This window comes from Pseudoliparis swirei, chromosome 22 (genome assembly GCF_029220125.1).
Source record: "Pseudoliparis swirei isolate HS2019 ecotype Mariana Trench chromosome 22, NWPU_hadal_v1, whole genome shotgun sequence".
Lineage (NCBI taxonomy): Eukaryota > Metazoa > Chordata > Actinopteri > Perciformes > Liparidae > Pseudoliparis > Pseudoliparis swirei.
The window spans coordinates 16,290,233-16,307,943 of record NC_079409.1 but is presented as its reverse complement, the minus strand read 5'-3'; the positions used below and the strand labels follow the sequence as shown (position 1 = coordinate 16,307,943).

At 42.3% G+C, this 17,711-nt stretch overlaps 1 protein-coding gene across 1 annotated transcript in view; it reads right to left on the bottom strand.

The window, feature by feature from the left end:
* Positions 1–1,100: 1,100 nt before the first annotated feature.
* LOC130213406 (transmembrane protein 65-like) overlaps positions 1,101–17,711 on the bottom strand; it is a 41,557-nt gene continuing 24,946 nt past the window's right edge. Inside the window, exons 6-8 of the mRNA XM_056445004.1 lie at positions 7,934–7,976; positions 3,555–3,660; positions 1,101–3,323 (exon numbers count right to left, since the gene is read on the bottom strand). Coding sequence (XP_056300979.1) covers positions 3,177–3,323; positions 3,555–3,660; positions 7,934–7,976 — 296 coding nt within the window. The 3' untranslated portion in view covers positions 1,101–3,176. The remainder of the gene's footprint in view (positions 3,324–3,554; positions 3,661–7,933; positions 7,977–17,711) is intronic.

The following is a 17,711-nucleotide window of genomic DNA, read 5'->3' as shown; positions in this document are numbered from 1 at the left end:
GATGTATTCATGGTGAAATATACTGACTGTGAGAGTGTGTTGCTCCATTCTAGTTTTGTATAAAAAGATGTGTGTAACAAATAAAGCTTGAGTAAACACACATTGTTATTTGTCAACTTTTACTAGTGAATCTGGGTTCTATGTATACACCTGCTATGTGACACTGTGAAAGGGCGGGGAGGGGGGGGGGCACTTGAGAAATACTTAGGTGAAGTAAAAGATGGGGAAATACTTAGTGAGGTTAAGATGGTGAAATACTAGGATTAGGTTTATTACAGGACGGTGAAATACTTAGTTAGGTTAAGGAAAATGTGGTGAAATATTTAGTTAGGTTTAGGTTAAGATGGTGAAATACTTAGGTTTGTTACAAGATGGTGAAATACTGAGTTAGGTTAAGATGGTGAAATACTTAGTTGGGTTTAATATAACATTGTGAAATACTTAATCATGTTTAATAGCAGATGGTGAAGGTTTTCCTAATGAGCCACGTAGACCCAGAACGATCCAGTTACTTACAGTAGCTTTTATTTACACCCTAGTTGTAAATATAATAATGTATATGTAATTCAGAAGGTCTTTACAGGTGAAATTGTCAGTTGAGTAGTGTGTGGGGAGCCGAGCCTCAGAGCAGCCAAGAGGTCAGAGATTCAGAGTATTTACCAAAGAAACAGTATCACAATCCTGTCTTCATGCATTAATGAAAGACACATTATTTGTCCATTGTTGGTAACTAAAGTGACCGACTTTGGTTATGTTTTGTTCAGTGTAATAAGCTGACCACACTCAGTTTGCCTTTACTACTCATCAACTCTGGAACAAGGTGTTTTTATATCACTGCAGTAGCTGCAGTGAATTCTTACGTGAGACACATGTGGAGATAAGTTGCAAATAAGCATGTTATCAAAATGTATAAAAGCCAGTCTGTGTTTCAAACATATAAAGCAACTTGTTGCCCATTATAATTGTTTTGAAAGGCAAGAATCCACAAACAATTACCCACAGTTTATCTCGTATATCAATACATCTGCATCAGTATGTGAACCCCTCAGTACTAAATGAGATAACAAACAGGAACACAGCACCGATTCAGTTCTTGAATGGAACATTTATACTATTACCTTTTTATTTGCATGTTAATCAAGTCATTTGTTTGTATCACCTCTCATGATTTGGATCCAATGCATAATGTTTAGAACATTTTATGATTCTTACACAGAAAACATGTACAATAGGGTATGTTTTATTAGCAGTGCATGCAATGTGGAAATCAAGCAATCAGATCAAAAATCCTAACCACATAAATATATTCAATTATTTTCTTCACTGTTTACCAGAATAATAAACCATTGGAACAAACTCATACAGGGTAAGTGTTCAGAGCAGGCCGAGTCACGGGCTGTAACGCGGGGTTGCAAAGTCCTTCCTGTTGAAAACAGACTAAGAAAAGGTGTTTTGTGCTCACAAATATGTTCTATATGTTACTGTATTTTAAGATGAAGAGAATATACAGTGAGAACATCCATGAATACAAGTCTGTGTATGATAACAAAAATAAATACATTTTCTGCGAGCAAATGCCATTCAGTGACACGTAGCTGCTTCCTTTCATTTACATTTCTAAACAGATTCAACACTGTGAACAACAGTCCTCAGTCCTCATGAGGTGAGCAATGTGACGAGCAGGTTACTAACAAAACTGGATGCACTACATGATGGAGAGACCTGGCCTTCATGTTTCTTGGCTGAAGGATGCGATAGATTACTTTGTTTGTCAAAAGAATTTAAATAAATAATTAAGAGCAATAATCATAGAGATAAAGAGCTTGAATACTAAACAGGAAAAGCAGATGACTGATGATTTAAGAAACTTCTTCTGAATTCCAGCCAGCAGAGGGCAGTAGAGCAGAGACAATATAGTACACAAACGGGTGGGGGAGATCATGTAGTAGTGTCAGTGTTAATGGAAACGAGAGATAACAAAAGGTCCAAATCATCTATTTTAAAGTCAAATTGAAACCATGCAGTGAGCTGTAGTTGTAAGTCAGGCTCCATCACGGAAACGGAGGCCTGCTGCCATCTCCTCTGCACGGGAGAGGTGTGTCGTCGCTCAGCTGCAGGTGTGCAGGACATAAATCACATTGTATTGGAGCCAGAAGATCGGTGCGAATGGGAGCGAGGTCCCCGGTGGGTGAGTGTCGCTAATGCTTATCTATGTGCCTCCCTGTCTCTGCGATTCTCTCCTTCCCACTAAACTCCTCGACAAACTGCTCTCTGAAATGTCATATTCTCTTGAACTGTGCCGACCTGGTTACGTTTCGGCCTACAATGGGCGAGCATCACGCAGCATAGCATTCTAAGTGAAACCAGCAACTAAAAAACCTAAACAAGTAAGGAAGCAGCTAGCAGGCGTTACATATTTAACAGCCTGTATTCTCACTAAGATCTGCTGACTGGTTTTCCTGGAGTGTTAAATGAGACATACTTTAAGACTTTGATCTCATAAAAAGGCAGACATGCTTGTACAACGTTAGAGTAATGTACTTTATGTGGAAGGGTGCATCAGAAAATGCAAAAGTGACAATCTTTCCTTGGGTCACCACCCTCAAAAATGGACAAGGAATTAGTTAAACACTGCGGAATAAAGTTATTAGATTGCCTCTTTGTTCAGTCGTCTTCCGTTAATTAAAAGGATTTCTCAAAATGTACGAGAAGCCTTCAATGTCAAAATGCGATACTTTGCTATGCATGAGCTCTGAAGATGTTTGTTATCCTCTTGCATTGGTTTATTACCCTTACCTGCTCTCATCTAACCACCTACAGTCAGACGTTTACATCTTCAGAGGCCACTGCGGTGGGTTTTAGATAAATGAGTTTCAGCTCGTGTTGGCCAGACAAGATAAGTGAGGTTGCCGTGCGATAGCTGGAGTAGCAGCAGTCCAATGAATATGTCTGGTCTCTTCAAGAGACTGTCAGGTCGCTGTGCTTAAGTTCAAAGTCTAGAATCAAATAATATCTTCAGAACACCTTTGATAGTTTGACTGGGCCAACCGACGATGACTAGATCGGATTCAATACATTTCCAGACACTCCGGTCCACCAGACAGGTGCAATCAGTCCCAGTTGTAAGTATTCAAAAGCACTCCAAATAGAATTTGCCTCCCGGCGAGATGAAACATTCAGTTTTCGCCGCTCTCTGTCGGAGCAGCTGGTGCTGGGGTTTTCTCCGTTTCTTTCTTCTTGCATTTCTTTTTCTCATCGTCCTTAAAGAAAAAAAGTGGAAACATGCCGAGGATGCAGCCGATGCCGACGCCAATGGCTTTGCCCTGCACAAAGGAAATATTACAGATAAGTTATATTTTCTTATATATTCCACACAAATTAACCTCTTACATTTGACTTTTTTAATAAAACCGTGCATTTTTATTCTACTCAATAAAAAAAAGTGGACAAGTTTGGTCTAAATGTATCAATTAAGAAGGAAGATTCATCATTATTGCATTCCACATTTAATTCAAGTATTCCACACACACACACACACACACGAGGCTACTGACCGCGTGAGAGCTGACTCTGGTCTGCCACATGTCGGCCTGTTTGGGGCTCAAGTCGGGAATCTTCATTCCTAGCCGATACGCCAAGGCCTCCACGTAACCTGCCAGACTGAAGAGAGGAAGAGAGACTCAAACTTACAGTAACAACATCAATGCCTTCTAATCAGTGGCCCATCAAGGTGTTCTGATGATGAAATATCCTCTCATCTCCTCAAGTGAACATTTGGGATAATATCAAATATTATCTCTAATAACATAAAAAAAGAGAGAGAGAGATTTGAGTGTGAATAAATGAAAGAAGAGCTTCCCACTGATGACATAACTCAGGCAGACTGTAGCAGATACAGAATAGTGTTCACTAAGCAACAGAGATAGAAACTCATCAATCATGCAACACTTGTTTATTTCAATTGTAAAGATGTAAGTTCTGTGGATCCCTGACACGGTGATAGATGTAGATGATGAGTTCAGTGGAACAAAAAAATAGCTTCAGAGCCACAATTTAGTTTGTCCCGTATACAGTTTATTCACAAACAACCTCGGGCCTTTGGGACCTTTGGGGGTCCAGGGCCAACAGTGTTATGAACATAATAACTTAAAGTGTCTGAAGAACTGCTGCACCTTACTGGCATGTGTCCAGTATGAGCAACACACAAATAGAGCATATCAAGCAGTACCAGGGTGAGAAAATAAATAAGTGCATTAGGATCCAGGTCGGGTCCAGTCACTGGCACTAATAGATCCTCAGTTCACTGCACACAGAAAAGAGCTGCAGCTGCAGAGTCAGGGGAGTTGTGTGTCGCAAGCTATTTGAGAGAGATAAGGAGACGAGGAGAGGAAGCCAGTGTGTGTGTGTGTGTGTGTGGGCCTGAAGAGTCTGAAGAGCCTTTCATCACAGTGAAAACAGAAATGATAACTAAAAGTTATTCAAGAGAGATTTTTACCATTTTTATCATTTTATCCAAATAAATAATAAGGAAAATAATTACACAGCAAATAATCCTTAAATTAAAACTATCCATCCTCCAAATCCAGTTAAAATATTTCACATACTGTATTTGCAACAGAAGATGGCAAAGGAATATTACGGGCAGCATCAGAAAATAAAATACCTGCAGTTCTCAAAACACTAACATTATGAAATGTGGATGGATCATTTCTAAAGCCCAGAAGAGACGCAGACAGAAGGATGAATCTCAGCCGGCTGCACTAGAAGCATTAAAGGACCTTCCTGGAACAATAAGTGAATCTATTAGCATCATCGTCCTCATCATCAGGGGCAATAGCTAACTGCGTTGGATTTAAATAGCTGCTGCTCTCATATTGCTGGAGTTATCTAGGAAACACTTTGCTGCATGAGCAGTGGTAGTCCTGAGAATCACGAGGAGTAAAGAGGAAAGAACTATTGGGAACAAAAAGGTCACAATGATGGTAGATATGTGTGTTTAAATAGGCGGTTAGAATGTTACATGAGTGTCATTACAGGAATCCTCCTTTGTCAGGATAAACTAGGAGAGTGTCAAGATTTACACAGGCCTCGGCCCAGCTGAGGTATCCTTGAGAAACTGAGTCTCTTCTTGTCTGTGAGGAGATGGTCCTTGTCTCTAATCACTAAGTATATGCTTCTGTCCCAGATTACCTGATGCAGAGCACCTGGTCCGAGAACAGGGAGGCATAAAAGCCTCGAGCTCATCGTGTTGCTGGGCAAAAGGTTTTCTCTCCGTCAGAGGTGGAGTGGTCCCAGAACCTTGCTTTGGTTTCCTTTGGTTTGGCTGACGACACCTACACTCCACCACACACGCATTCACGTTGACACTACTGATGTCACTGACTACCACGCTCCATAACGTTAACTATTTCTTTATTAACTTTAAGTCAACACTTGTGCCGTATTTGTCACAGCCTAGGAGCCGGGTTGTGACAAATGTAATTTAAACCTCCTCAGACGGAGGCGAACATACAAGGCTTTCCCTCAGGGGGCGGATGAAGAAGCATCCTCTGATACATGAAACTATCAATCAGACTTCCATTCATAAATATGCTCCGACCCAACATGCATCAGTTGTAAAACAGAAATGTCAAGTAAGACCATTCAGATTTGGGACCCGTGTCTTTAATCCCTAGATCCCACGATATGTTTTTCTCCCTTGGCTGAATGTATCTATGCTTTATTGTCCGTCTTGTCTTGCGTCCATAAGGAACACCAACAGCAGCTGAAACTAAGCCGTGCAGGAGGAGCATCTGCAGGCCGAAAGGTCAGAACGACTCATGAGCTAAATTATAAACTTCAACAAGGTTGAGATGAAACATGTGTCAAGTCTATCAAACCCAGCCACGCATGAGCCCCTACACAAAAAACAATTTGTAGACATAGTCGCACAGATGGCTCACCACAGGACATCTTCTACCAGATCCGGGAGTCAGAGCAGCGGAGCTCAGTCACTGTCTCTTGGTTGAGGAAGACAGACGTTGAGTGGGAGATTTACAACGAATCACTGCAATGTAATCACTGCCATATTGACCCAAGAGCCCCAGAGGATCACGCCGTATTGACAGATACGTTTGACTTCCTGACTGAGAACCACACTGGCGTAGAAGCTGGTTCCATTGACTTTCACTGGGACTCCTTCAGGGTCAGCTGTGGATGTGCACATGAACCTGTCACGCATCCTCTCCTACTAGTTTCCCTACGCTCACCATTTCCTGTCTGGGGAGAATATATATTTGAGTCTTTCGAGCAAATGGGAACTAAAGGAAGCTGAAGTTCACACAAAGCATTTTCTCAGCCTTGTAATCAAATAAATCTCTAGAGCTTTTCATTTGGCTTGATAGGCGAGAACTATTCTAAAAACTAATCGTTACACCCAAATGGGGATATTGATCCGCTTCCAAGTGGATTGAAGTTTGTTTTGTCTGAGTGAGAGTGTAAACCGAACGAACTGCAGGAAACAACAAAATAAAAGCAAATTCATGGGCACATGGACAGACTCATAATGAACTGTTGTTCAGACAATATTAATTAGTTGCAGCAACAGCTAATTGCACAAGTCATTGATGCTCAGCCACACTTGTCACCGTAGCCAGCGGGATCTGAGCTGGGGGAGTAGCAGTCAGGTCCAACACAACTATTCAATGTTGAAATGGTTCAATTGCAGAGAATGGCAGTGGGGATCTGAGCAAATCGAATGAAAATGCAACTGGTTTACAGCAAAGAGGCATCTGGGGTCTCCTCATCCGCCAGCTTCTAACAAAAGTACCTCCGATCTGTTGCGCCTCCTCCTCAGCCCCCGACCGCCACCAACTCCCACGGTGATCCAAATCACAGGTTTTATCTCATTTGTACTTTTTAAATAAACATAAACAATGATGCAAATGTTGCCGTGATGGTAGGACTCCTTCAGGAGCGCCACTGACAATCAGTAGCAGACAAACAGCCTTCACACCCACTGGTTTCCATCAAAATAGAAAAAAAGCCTCTCGAGTCTGCTCTAAACGAGTCTCACCTCCAGAAACTGGCCACAGGGACTCTCCTTTCCCATTATGATTGAGTGGCTGACATGAACGCCCACAAAGAGGCACACCGGTGTGTGTGTGTGTGTGTGTCCACTGAGAGCGTTTGCAAAGGCCGGAAAAATTTAGCTCATCCATCACACTAAAATGGTGCAAAGGCAACAGCACTCTTGTCATCTTTCTACTCCTCTGTCCATTTATTACTTTGTCTGTTATACTGACTTTCTCTGTATATAAATGAGGATTATTTTCTGTTGTATCCACAATAATCACTGAAATACAACCGGCAGCTCGCTGGTGACACGTGGTTGGAGGCCTCTTCTATTAAAGTTGGCAGGTTAGGAAGCTGATAATAGTCTATGTTGCTACTCTGAAGCGGATAACAGCCTTAAATCAGCTGATTGAATCCATTTCATGGCAATCGATTGAATTGATCCAAAAATGACTGAAAAAATAATCAGCTTCCACTTCTGATGGATCATTATGCTTTTATTGACCACATGTGATCACATTGTTATGATTCAGTTGTACTCCGCTGGGAAAGAGAAACGCTCTCTAGATTATTTAGTTTTATTTCCATCAGTGGAAATGTAATAAAATGAAGGCAGAAAACAGAGATAAAAAAATATACTTGAATCACAGCTTGTATTAAGGAGTCAACTTGCCAGAGTTAAGACTGAAGATATGAACCAGAATTATATCAATGCAATATACTAAATGCATCAACTTCTGAAAGGAAGCAGTGTAGCTTTTCTTAACATTTCATCATTTAAATGAATGAAGGTAAGGACTCTACATCCTTTTACAACTTGCCATGATTTTCAGAAACGTTATGGGTAAAAGTAGCCTGTGTGTGTGTGTGCAATTCTCACCCTAGTCCTGCCAGATCAGACACCAGGTTGCCGAGGGCAGCAGCTGTAGAAAAAGCGAGAAAAAAGAGACACGTTTACAAAATGAGTTTGGAAAATGTATATATTTGTATCAACAGTGAAAAGGCACAAGACGTTCATCTGGAGTTTAAAACATCATATTGAAAGACACTTTCCCATTAAATTAATTCCCCTCATTACCAATAAATGATAAGAAGTCGTGATGTTAGGACAAAAGATGTACTGAATAATATTAGTGCAGTAACATTACATTGCATCAGAAATACAAGTTGTAATAACATTTACCCCTATGATTAATCATCAAGCCCCTTCTTCTTTTCTAAATATAAACACTGAGAAAATATAGGTCAGCAACCATACTGCTTACTTTGACCATGTTGTTTTTTTTGCAGAGGATATGATGGACAAGCACAGTGCTCATTAAAAAGGAAGAGCTGAATCCCTCATCGCTCAGCCTCGTAACTCTCCATGAATAACCAGAGCAGTGTCAGAGGAGAGGAGGGCGAGGGCATGCTGGACAGACTAATGAGCAAGTATGTCTCATTATCCACGAGTGGGGAGATGTTTCATTAAAGCATCTACTCGTTGTGTTGCTTGTGTGTTACTGCAGTCGTGGCTCAGCTGCTCTCTGTTGCCCATAATCCTGAGTATTGCTCGAGCTGTGGCAGAGATACGGACATCCTCAGGGGAATGGAAACCAAGCAGCGGGGCCATCCCTGCTGTGGCAGGAGGCCGCGAGTGCTTCAATCCAACGCAGCGACTCGCTTCCTACTAACAATCTGGAGTATATTGGAACAAATTACCCACGGGACCTGCATCCACATCAAAAGGCACAGAGGAATTCAGCTCAGACTTTAAAGAGACACGGCGTCATTAGCGAAGTCTACGAGTGTCTCAGCGGGCCGAGGACCCTGACCTTGTTGGAGAGAGACTCGGCTGCCCGCTGGAACCAAGGGTCAGCTGTTGATAAGCGGCAGGTTTGTCCATCAATTAATGATTTAATTGTTTATTTTTCAGGGACAATGCACACCAATCAACAGTACAACTGTAAGTGAGCCACTGTTAGCCAGAGAGGCTAATTTTCACGTGCTCTCCCAGGACAGATTATTTGAAGGCAGCCAGAAATTATGACATTTCCAATAACATAACGCAACTAAGATCCATCGATAGACAGACAGTGAAGTATAGATGAAAACAATTCACATATAAGCAAAAGAAAAGTGTATATATTTATATCCACATCATTGAGGCACATAACATACTTCACTGAACAAGACAATTGCACACCAAACAAGCCAGCAGGACAGAGGGTACATTAATGAGTGCACATCTGATTGGCAACAAGCCGTTCCTTGAGGCTATGCTGGAATGTTTTGTAATTGTTTTGTGTGTGATGGCAGAGCATTTCACGAGTTAGCTGAATTCACAGAAAATGCCGATTTGCTAAAAGAGCTGGACCTATGTGAGATGATACAATCACTTCTTGAAGCAGATCTAGTGTGGAGGGCAGAGCAAGAGCCGGGGAAATGTCTCTCTCTCTCTCTCTTTTTCTTTATTTTGCTCCTGCACGCATGACGCTTTTACTCAGCTGGGCCTACTGCACCAGCCTCGGCATGTGCTTCTGTTAAGGTTTTGTTTTAAAGATCGCTGTGTGGCCTCCCTTTTTGTTACCAGCCGTGAGCCTGGTAGTAACAAAAGTAAATCGTTTTTAGGGCCGGATTTTTTTTGTTTTGCTTAGTGATATTCACGTCTGACAAATGTTGCATCCCTGTAATGGTATGTCTGACAAACTTTAAAATGAACTGCCTGAACATCCTCTCTGAAGAATGATGGCTGATACTTTAAAAATGACATAATTTACACGGAGGTTATGTCTGTCCTCAATGTGACACAAACACTTGAAATGTACTTTGTCTCTTTGCTGTTACATTTGTAGTCGCTAGACAATCTGTTCTGGGTCCGGCCTCCTGGCAGTGTTGGGATGAAGAGGATTAAAATAGAAAACATGGGGTAATACAGGCTTGATTAGTTGTTCAAGCTAATCAGATGTATCAAAAGGCCGAGGTCGGCTGTTTGCCTTTAACTCGCTGTTCTCCCTGCGCCTCGCTGCGTTGGATCAAGTCCGTCTCTACGGGGTGCAATCACACTCACACTAAACAAGTGATTCTCAAGCACTTCCAAAGATGTAGCCAACTATTTCACAGACACTTACACAACATTTGTTGAGAAATAAAAGTAATTAAAGCTGCAAGCAGCGATGAACGGGTCCTCGTTCCTGCTTCGCACGTCGGGGGTGCCGGCCGGACGCCGGCCCCCTCGGCCGAGAACGCAGGCCCGCCGTTCGGGCGTTTTACCGTTTGCCACGCGACACTGATTTTACTTTGCTAGTCAGTGGCTCTTTGTCTCTGAGTGAAAAAAGGCTTGTTGATATCCTCAGGCCGTGACTTCTATGAAGCATGAGAAGTTTTGAGCAGATTCGAGCGAGTCCTTGTGTCGCCAGTAGGGGACGCTTTGACAATTTGAACATATACATGCGTCATGTGTATCTACGTGAAGTCTAGACCTTGTCATGTAAATTACATGTGAATGTGATGCTTTTTAGGCTGATTTGCTTTGGGCATTCAGTGGCACGATGACTCAAATTCAAAATTAGCATATGGATGTCTTCAGGGTCAGTATGTTATGAGGAATATGGAGCACATTGGATAATGTATGGCCGAGTTACATCAACTTAAATTTTAATGGCGAATGGTGTTTCTTTGCCGGTCCGGAGAACGCACAAACTTTAATATTTTTAAAATCTTTCAAAGAATTTTCAAGACAAAGGACTCAAGACCATACTGCCCAAGTTTGGAATGAATCGGGTTTAAGCTCTAGGAGGAGTTAACTGTTTTACAACCCCTAAAATCATGAAAAAAGGCCAAAAAGGCATATTTTGAGGGATTGATTGTAACGCCCCCTAATGTTCAAATATTATGAACAAATTAAGGTAGGTTAAGGGTGTCCTTGTGGACATAGGCTACCAATTTGGTGAAGATAGTCAAAGGGATTTGGAAGTTAGATGTCTTTATATATTAGGCCACACCCCTTGCATGTTCATTGGTCCATATTCTCTGAATGCAATGAGATATCAACAATTCCTGAAAGTTATTCCTTTAAATTGAACCAATAATAGACCTCAGAAATTCTGGTATGAATCGGAACAAGTGTTTTGAAGAAAAGTGCAAAAAAGCAGTTTTTTACAAAATTCAAAATGGCGGAAAATCGAAGAAGTCGGAGCTTAGGCATTACATTAGCAATTTTGAAGAGCAGGTCCAAGCGGAGACGTATGCCAAATTTCAAGTCAATCGGTCATTGGGGGGAAAAATCGTGGGCACTTTCACTCTAGGGGGTGCTAGAGAGACATTTCTTTATAAACAAATACGAAAACTCAAAAATCACGAGTCTGGATATACATGTAAAATTTCAATTTGTTGCGGTTTGAGGTGTGCGGCCAGTCGACGTTTCCGTGGAGAGAAGAATAATAATCCTTTGAAAAACAATAGGTTCCTCTACGACGAAGTCGACGAGGACCCTAATAAAAAGAAAGACGGACTTGCATGGGAGAGTAAACTGGGTTTGGGCTCAAGAATACACACTCCTTTATAATTCCTTCTCTGTGCTTCAGTTCCTTTTATCACGTGCATACTTTATGAGGGACACCTCCATCTTCACTTTCTGGACCTGCAGCAAAATCAGAGGTACCGCCTGCATGTGTATTATCCACTGGCATCTATTTGTGAATACATTGTCTGTAAAACAATGTGAAACAGCAAGAGGGAGACTGTGGTGCTGTCATGTTTTGGTCTCCTGCTTTTAGCTGAAAGGCTGACTCACCAGCTGTAGGTCACGATAATAGATGTATATGAGCAACCCGGGGGCTTTCTTCAGCATCAATAACACACACCTACAGATACCGCAGTGTCATCATCCGACGGTGGGTGTGTTTTTGATGTATACGTGCCTATAAGTGTGTATGCAGTTGCAGCTCTAGAGAGGCTTCAGGAAAGGCAGGCGAGCGTGGGAATGGGTCTGAGAACAAAGCAGTTAACCCGAGATTAAAAAGGGACAGATGTGAGGAAACCCAACCTAGAGGCATGTATACAGTATGTTGTGTTAATCATATTGATGCAATATAAATATGATAACCTAGAAATGTTCCAACCAGTTGTAATTTGTAATGGATTTTGAAATGAAGTTGCTGTGACCCTATTTTAGGGGGGCTTCAGCGTTCTGGTTTGTAGGTTTTATCCCCCTTCAAATTACAATCCAATTGCCTATCATCATACTTAACGATATAATCCCTGGGCACTAGGACCTTGGGGAGGCTGCTAAACTGGCGTTCTTACTCTGCCAAGTAGCGTCTCTCGTCAAAGACAGCTAGGAGTTTAGCTTAAAGTAAATGATGCACAGAGTGACCTGTAAGGCCAGGTTACAGAATGTGGCAATATGTGGTTGTTAATGATTGTTACCTGTTCATATTTAGCTTAACTTGAGGCACATGAAAGGAAAACTTAGAAACTCTCCAGTGAGCGAGAGTGTGAACCAGCAAATTCGATATACAAGAAATAACTATTGACATCTCTCTATTCTTTGCATTAATATATATTATTATTGTATTTTTTTCCATTGAATGGTATATTTGACACTGAACTAGTTCATCTTTATCTCTGTGATAGTGTTCAAATCAACATAAAATATTACTATGACCCTGATGCAATGGATATCCGGGGCTCCCCCAAAAAACAGTGAATATTACCTGCCATCGCGCTCCCCTTGGGGCTTAGCCCCCCCTCTCCTGTCTTTGAATCCTACAAACGCCCCTGCTGTGACCCAATTCAGCAGCCCACCACTGAGTAGAGATGCAGCGTTCGTCCTCATTGAGCCACATTTCGTTCAGATAGACCAGCGATTCCCAAAGTGTGGGCCGCGAAGGTACTGCAGGTGGGCATGAGACGCCATTTACAATAAATAAATAAAATGTTTTAATTTTCAATTTTGAAAGTTTGAAATTAATATAAAAATATTTATGATTTAAATTACGTGTTATTCTTTTATCGACCTATTTTTCTGACCGCCAAACAAAACAATGTCAAATGGGGCGCCTCTTGTAGAATTAAAGTAAATATATATGAGCTCCGGAGAAAATGGGATACAAAACATACATTGTCGGTTAATACATTTTTAATCGGTTAAATTCTGAAGGTCATTTAATCATCCCTAGTTTATGTTTTGATCAGAGTTGTGATCAGCGCCGCCGCTCCCATAGCGCGCACGACACACTGCGTAGGGCACCACGTCCTGCGGGGGCACCGCAAAATAGGCAACTAAAAAAATCCTCAGTTATAATAATTATAATGCCGATATTATTTCAGTCTAGAAATATTAGGCGCCTTTTAGGCATGTATATCACAAAACAGGCAGAACAAGAGATATATTTAATCGCTCAGCACCCCCGTTAACACTTCTCGGTCGCATCGCTCTGCCGTGATGCGCTGGACACATCCGCACACAGGTGAACACACTCTCAATCGTGTTTTTACGGCAGCTTGCCGGCCAGTCTGGAGGGACTATGGTGTTGAAAGCTGAACTATAATCAATGAACAGCAGTCTCACATAGCCCCCCTCTGGCTGTCCAGATGAGAGAGTGTGGTGTGCAGTACCTGGGAGACAGCATCATCCGTGGATCTGTTTGGGCGATAAGCAAACTGCAGCGGGTCCATGGAGGAAGGGAGGAAGGCGCAGATGTAGTCCTTTATCAGCCTCTCAAAGCATTTCATGACCACCGAGGTGAAGGCCACCGGTCGGTAGTCATTCATACATGCTGGAGAAGCATTCTTGGGCACAGGGACAATAGTGGATCTCTTGAAGCAGGCGGGGACCACGGACTCAGCCAGGAGAGGTTGAATATTGTGGTGAACACTGGAGCTAGCTGGTTAGCACAGGTCTTCAGTACTCGCCCAGATATGCCATCTGGACCTGCAGCTTTCCTGGTGTTCACCTCAACAGAGCCCTCCTCACACTGTGCTCGGTCACAGAGAGTGTGTGTTCATCCCAGCGGTAGAACTCACCGCCACGCTAACGGTGTTGTTGTTGGCGGAGCTAGCGCTGTTGTTGCTAGCCTCAAACCGCATAAAATGAGTTCAGGTCGTCCGCTAGGGATGCGCGGCACTCACCATTGCGTGGGTCTGCTCTGGTAGTTTGTGATAGTCGTAGCCCTGCCATAGGCGCCTGGTGTCGCGCTGCTCCATCTGTGATTCCACTCTGTCTCGTACCTCCTCTTGGCTTCCTTCACCGCCTCCTCAGTCCATAGACCGCTGCCTTGTACTCGTCCATGTTGCCGGATACAAGACCGGAGTTATAGGCAGCATGCGGGCGTCACAGCTTCACGGATGGATCTATCAACCCACGGCTTTTGGTTAGGAAAGACCCTAACTTTTTACCGTGGGACGATGGTGTCCGTTAAGCGTTATGAGGCTCATTGCTACTTCCGCAAACTCGCTGACGTCACTGGAACTGGATTGGATCATGTCCCAGTCGACGACACGCAGAGCGTCCTGTAGCTCAGCCTCTGATTGGTCAGACCACCGCATTACGTTCCTCGTCACTACCGCAGATACCTACAGATACCGCAGTGTCATCATCCGACGGTGGGTGTGTTTTTGATGTATGCGTGCCAATAAGTGTGTGTGTGTGTGTGTATGCAGTTGCAGCTCTAGAGAGGCTTCAGGAAAGGCAGGCGAGCGTGGGAATGGGTCTGAGAACAAAGCAGTTAACCCGAGATTAAAAAGGGACAGATGTGAGGAAACCCAACCTAGAGGCATGTATACAGTATGTTGTGTTAATCATATTGATGCAATATAAATATGATAACCTACAAATGTTCCAACCAGTTGTAATTTGTAATGGATTTTGAAATGAAGTTGCTGTGACCCTATTTTAGGGGGGCTTCAGCATTCTGGTTTGTAGGTTTTATCCCCCTTCAAATTACAATCCAATTGCCTATCATCATACTTAACGATATAATCCCTGGGCACTAGGACCTTGGGGAGGCTGCTAAACTGGCGTTCTTACTCTGCCAAGTAGTGTCTCTCGTCAAAGACAGCTAGGAGTTTAGCTTAAAGTAAATGATGCACAGAGTGACCTGTAAGCCCAGGTTACAGAATGTGGCAATATGTGGTTGTTAATGATTGTTACCTGTTTATATTTAGCTTAACTTGAGGCACATGAAAGGAAAACTTAGAAACTCTCCAGTGAGCGAGAGTGTGAACCAGCAAATTCGATATACAAGAAATAACTATTGACATCTCCATATTCTTTGCATTAATATATATTATTATTGTATTTTTTTCCATTGAATGGTATATTTGACACTGAACTAGTTCATCTTTATCTCTGTGATAGTGTTCAAATCAACATAAAATATTACTATGACCCTGATACAATGGATATCCGGGGCCCCCCCAAAAAACAGTGAATATTACCTGCCATCGCGCTCCCCTTGGGGCTTAGCCCCCCCTCTCCTGTCTTTGAATCCTACAAACGCCCCTGCTGTGACCCAATTCAGCAGCCCACCACTGAGTAGAGATGCAGCGTCCGTCCTCATTGAGCCACATTTCGTTCAGATAGACCAGCGATTCCCAAAGTGTGGGCCGCGAAGGTACTGCAGGTGGGCCGCGAGACGTCATTTACAATAAATAAATAAAATGTTTTTAATTTTCAATTTTGAAAAGTTTGAAATTAATATAAAAATATTTATGATTTAAATTACGTGTTATTCTTTTATCTGACCTATTTTTCTGACCGCCAAACAAAACAATGTCAAATGGGGCGCCCTCTTGTAGAATTAAAGTAAATATATATGAGCTCCGGAGAAAATGGTATACAAAACATACATTGTCGGTTAATACATTTTTAATCGGTTAAATTCTGAAGGTCATTTAATCATCCCTAGTTTATGTTTTGATCAGAGTTGTGATCAGCGCCGCCGCTCCCATAACGCATACTGACGCGCGCGTAGGGCACCAAGTCCTGCGGGGCACATAAAATAGGCAACTAAAAAAATCCTCAGTTATAATAATTATAATGCCGATATTATTTCAGTCTAGAAATATTAGGCGCCTTTTAGGCATGTATATCACAAAACAGGCAGAACAAGAGATATATTTAATCGCTCAGCACCCCCCGTTAACACTTCTCGGGTCGCATCGCTCTGCCGTGATGCGCGCCGACACATCCGCGTACACAGGTGAACACACTCTCAATAGCACTAGCACCCCCCCCCCCACGCGTCGACACGCTGGTTGTGATTAAAGGCTTGGGTGGGCCGCAGAAGATTTTCAGATTTAAAATTGGGCCGTGGCATTCTTGAGTTTGGGAACCGCTGAGATAGACAATGTGAGATTGATGAACTTTACTGCAGACGTGACACCAGCATTACTCAGTCTGGAACGGGCTCGATAACGGCAGCCTCTGGAATTGCCGATCCCCACATGTCCCAAACGTAGCAAGAAGGAGACACACTACTACTGCTGAGAAAAAGGAGTCCGTGTGATCTAAACTAGGTTGATGCTGTGCTTCAGGAAAGAACAGAAGCCTTTTCTGCTTTTAGTCTTCATGTAGTGTGACGGTTCCTGCATTTCTTTTCAACTGATGTATTTACTGAGGATTTCTGCAGCTAGAGCTCAATGTCAGATATATTTATGCCACTCGGAGATAACGGGCTGTCAAACTATCTATCTATCTTTTCTGGCTGGGTTTGTAACCTGACAAGCCCTTTGTCGATAAATCCCACCAGGCCTTTTGGTTTAATCATGATCCCAATCATCCATTCAATGTCAACGTTTGAAAAGGCTGGTTTGAATGTAGAATCTACGCGTACAGGATCAAGTCATAAGCTTGTTTGATACAATAAGCACCTCAACGGAAAGATTAAACCCCCTCCTCTCTACAGGAGATCCATCGCTCCATGTTTACTTTACTGTATTAGTCCAGATTTCTACATCTCCAGGAGAAAACGGGCTCCTCTGCTCGGTTACTTTTCCAATCTAAGATGAGTTTACTGAGACAAATGGATCTTTACAAGCAACAACAGCACTGTTGTGATGCAGCAACACAAGACGCAGAAGAGGAAGGCAGAGTAGATGAGGGAATGTCAGCTAAAACGGGATTTTTTAATTTATATATTGGGATTTTGCAAGGTTTATGATCATAACTCCAATGCTGACTGAGGGATGGCAGAGGTTATGATTTGCCAGCAGTTATTCATTATTCAAATTCATGTATTCCATCAATATTAAATATGTACATAGGGACAGTCCTTCTGCTTCAGTAACATCTCTTCTCACAGCTCTGCATTCACATTTAGTGTTATGTGACTTCACCTCAGTCTCTCCCTGATGATAGAAACAAGTGATAATATTCAAATAAGCCTCTTTGATTTTAATGGATGATACACACATTCAATGTGCTCGTGAACAGTATTATCAGATTTTTAGAGTCTATCTCTCTCCTTTTTTTGGGCTTAATGTCACAACAGTATTCAAATTGTGAATTCATCATCAAAGCTTCATTATAAGACTGTCTATTTTGTCAACACTGAAATTGAAAATGCCTCCCTCCATCTTTTTTTTAAAGAGTTGGAGTCCGCGATGATTTGGAACACCATCACTCCAATTAGGAAGCAGCCAGGGAGTGAGTGATACTACAGAGTGTATATGGA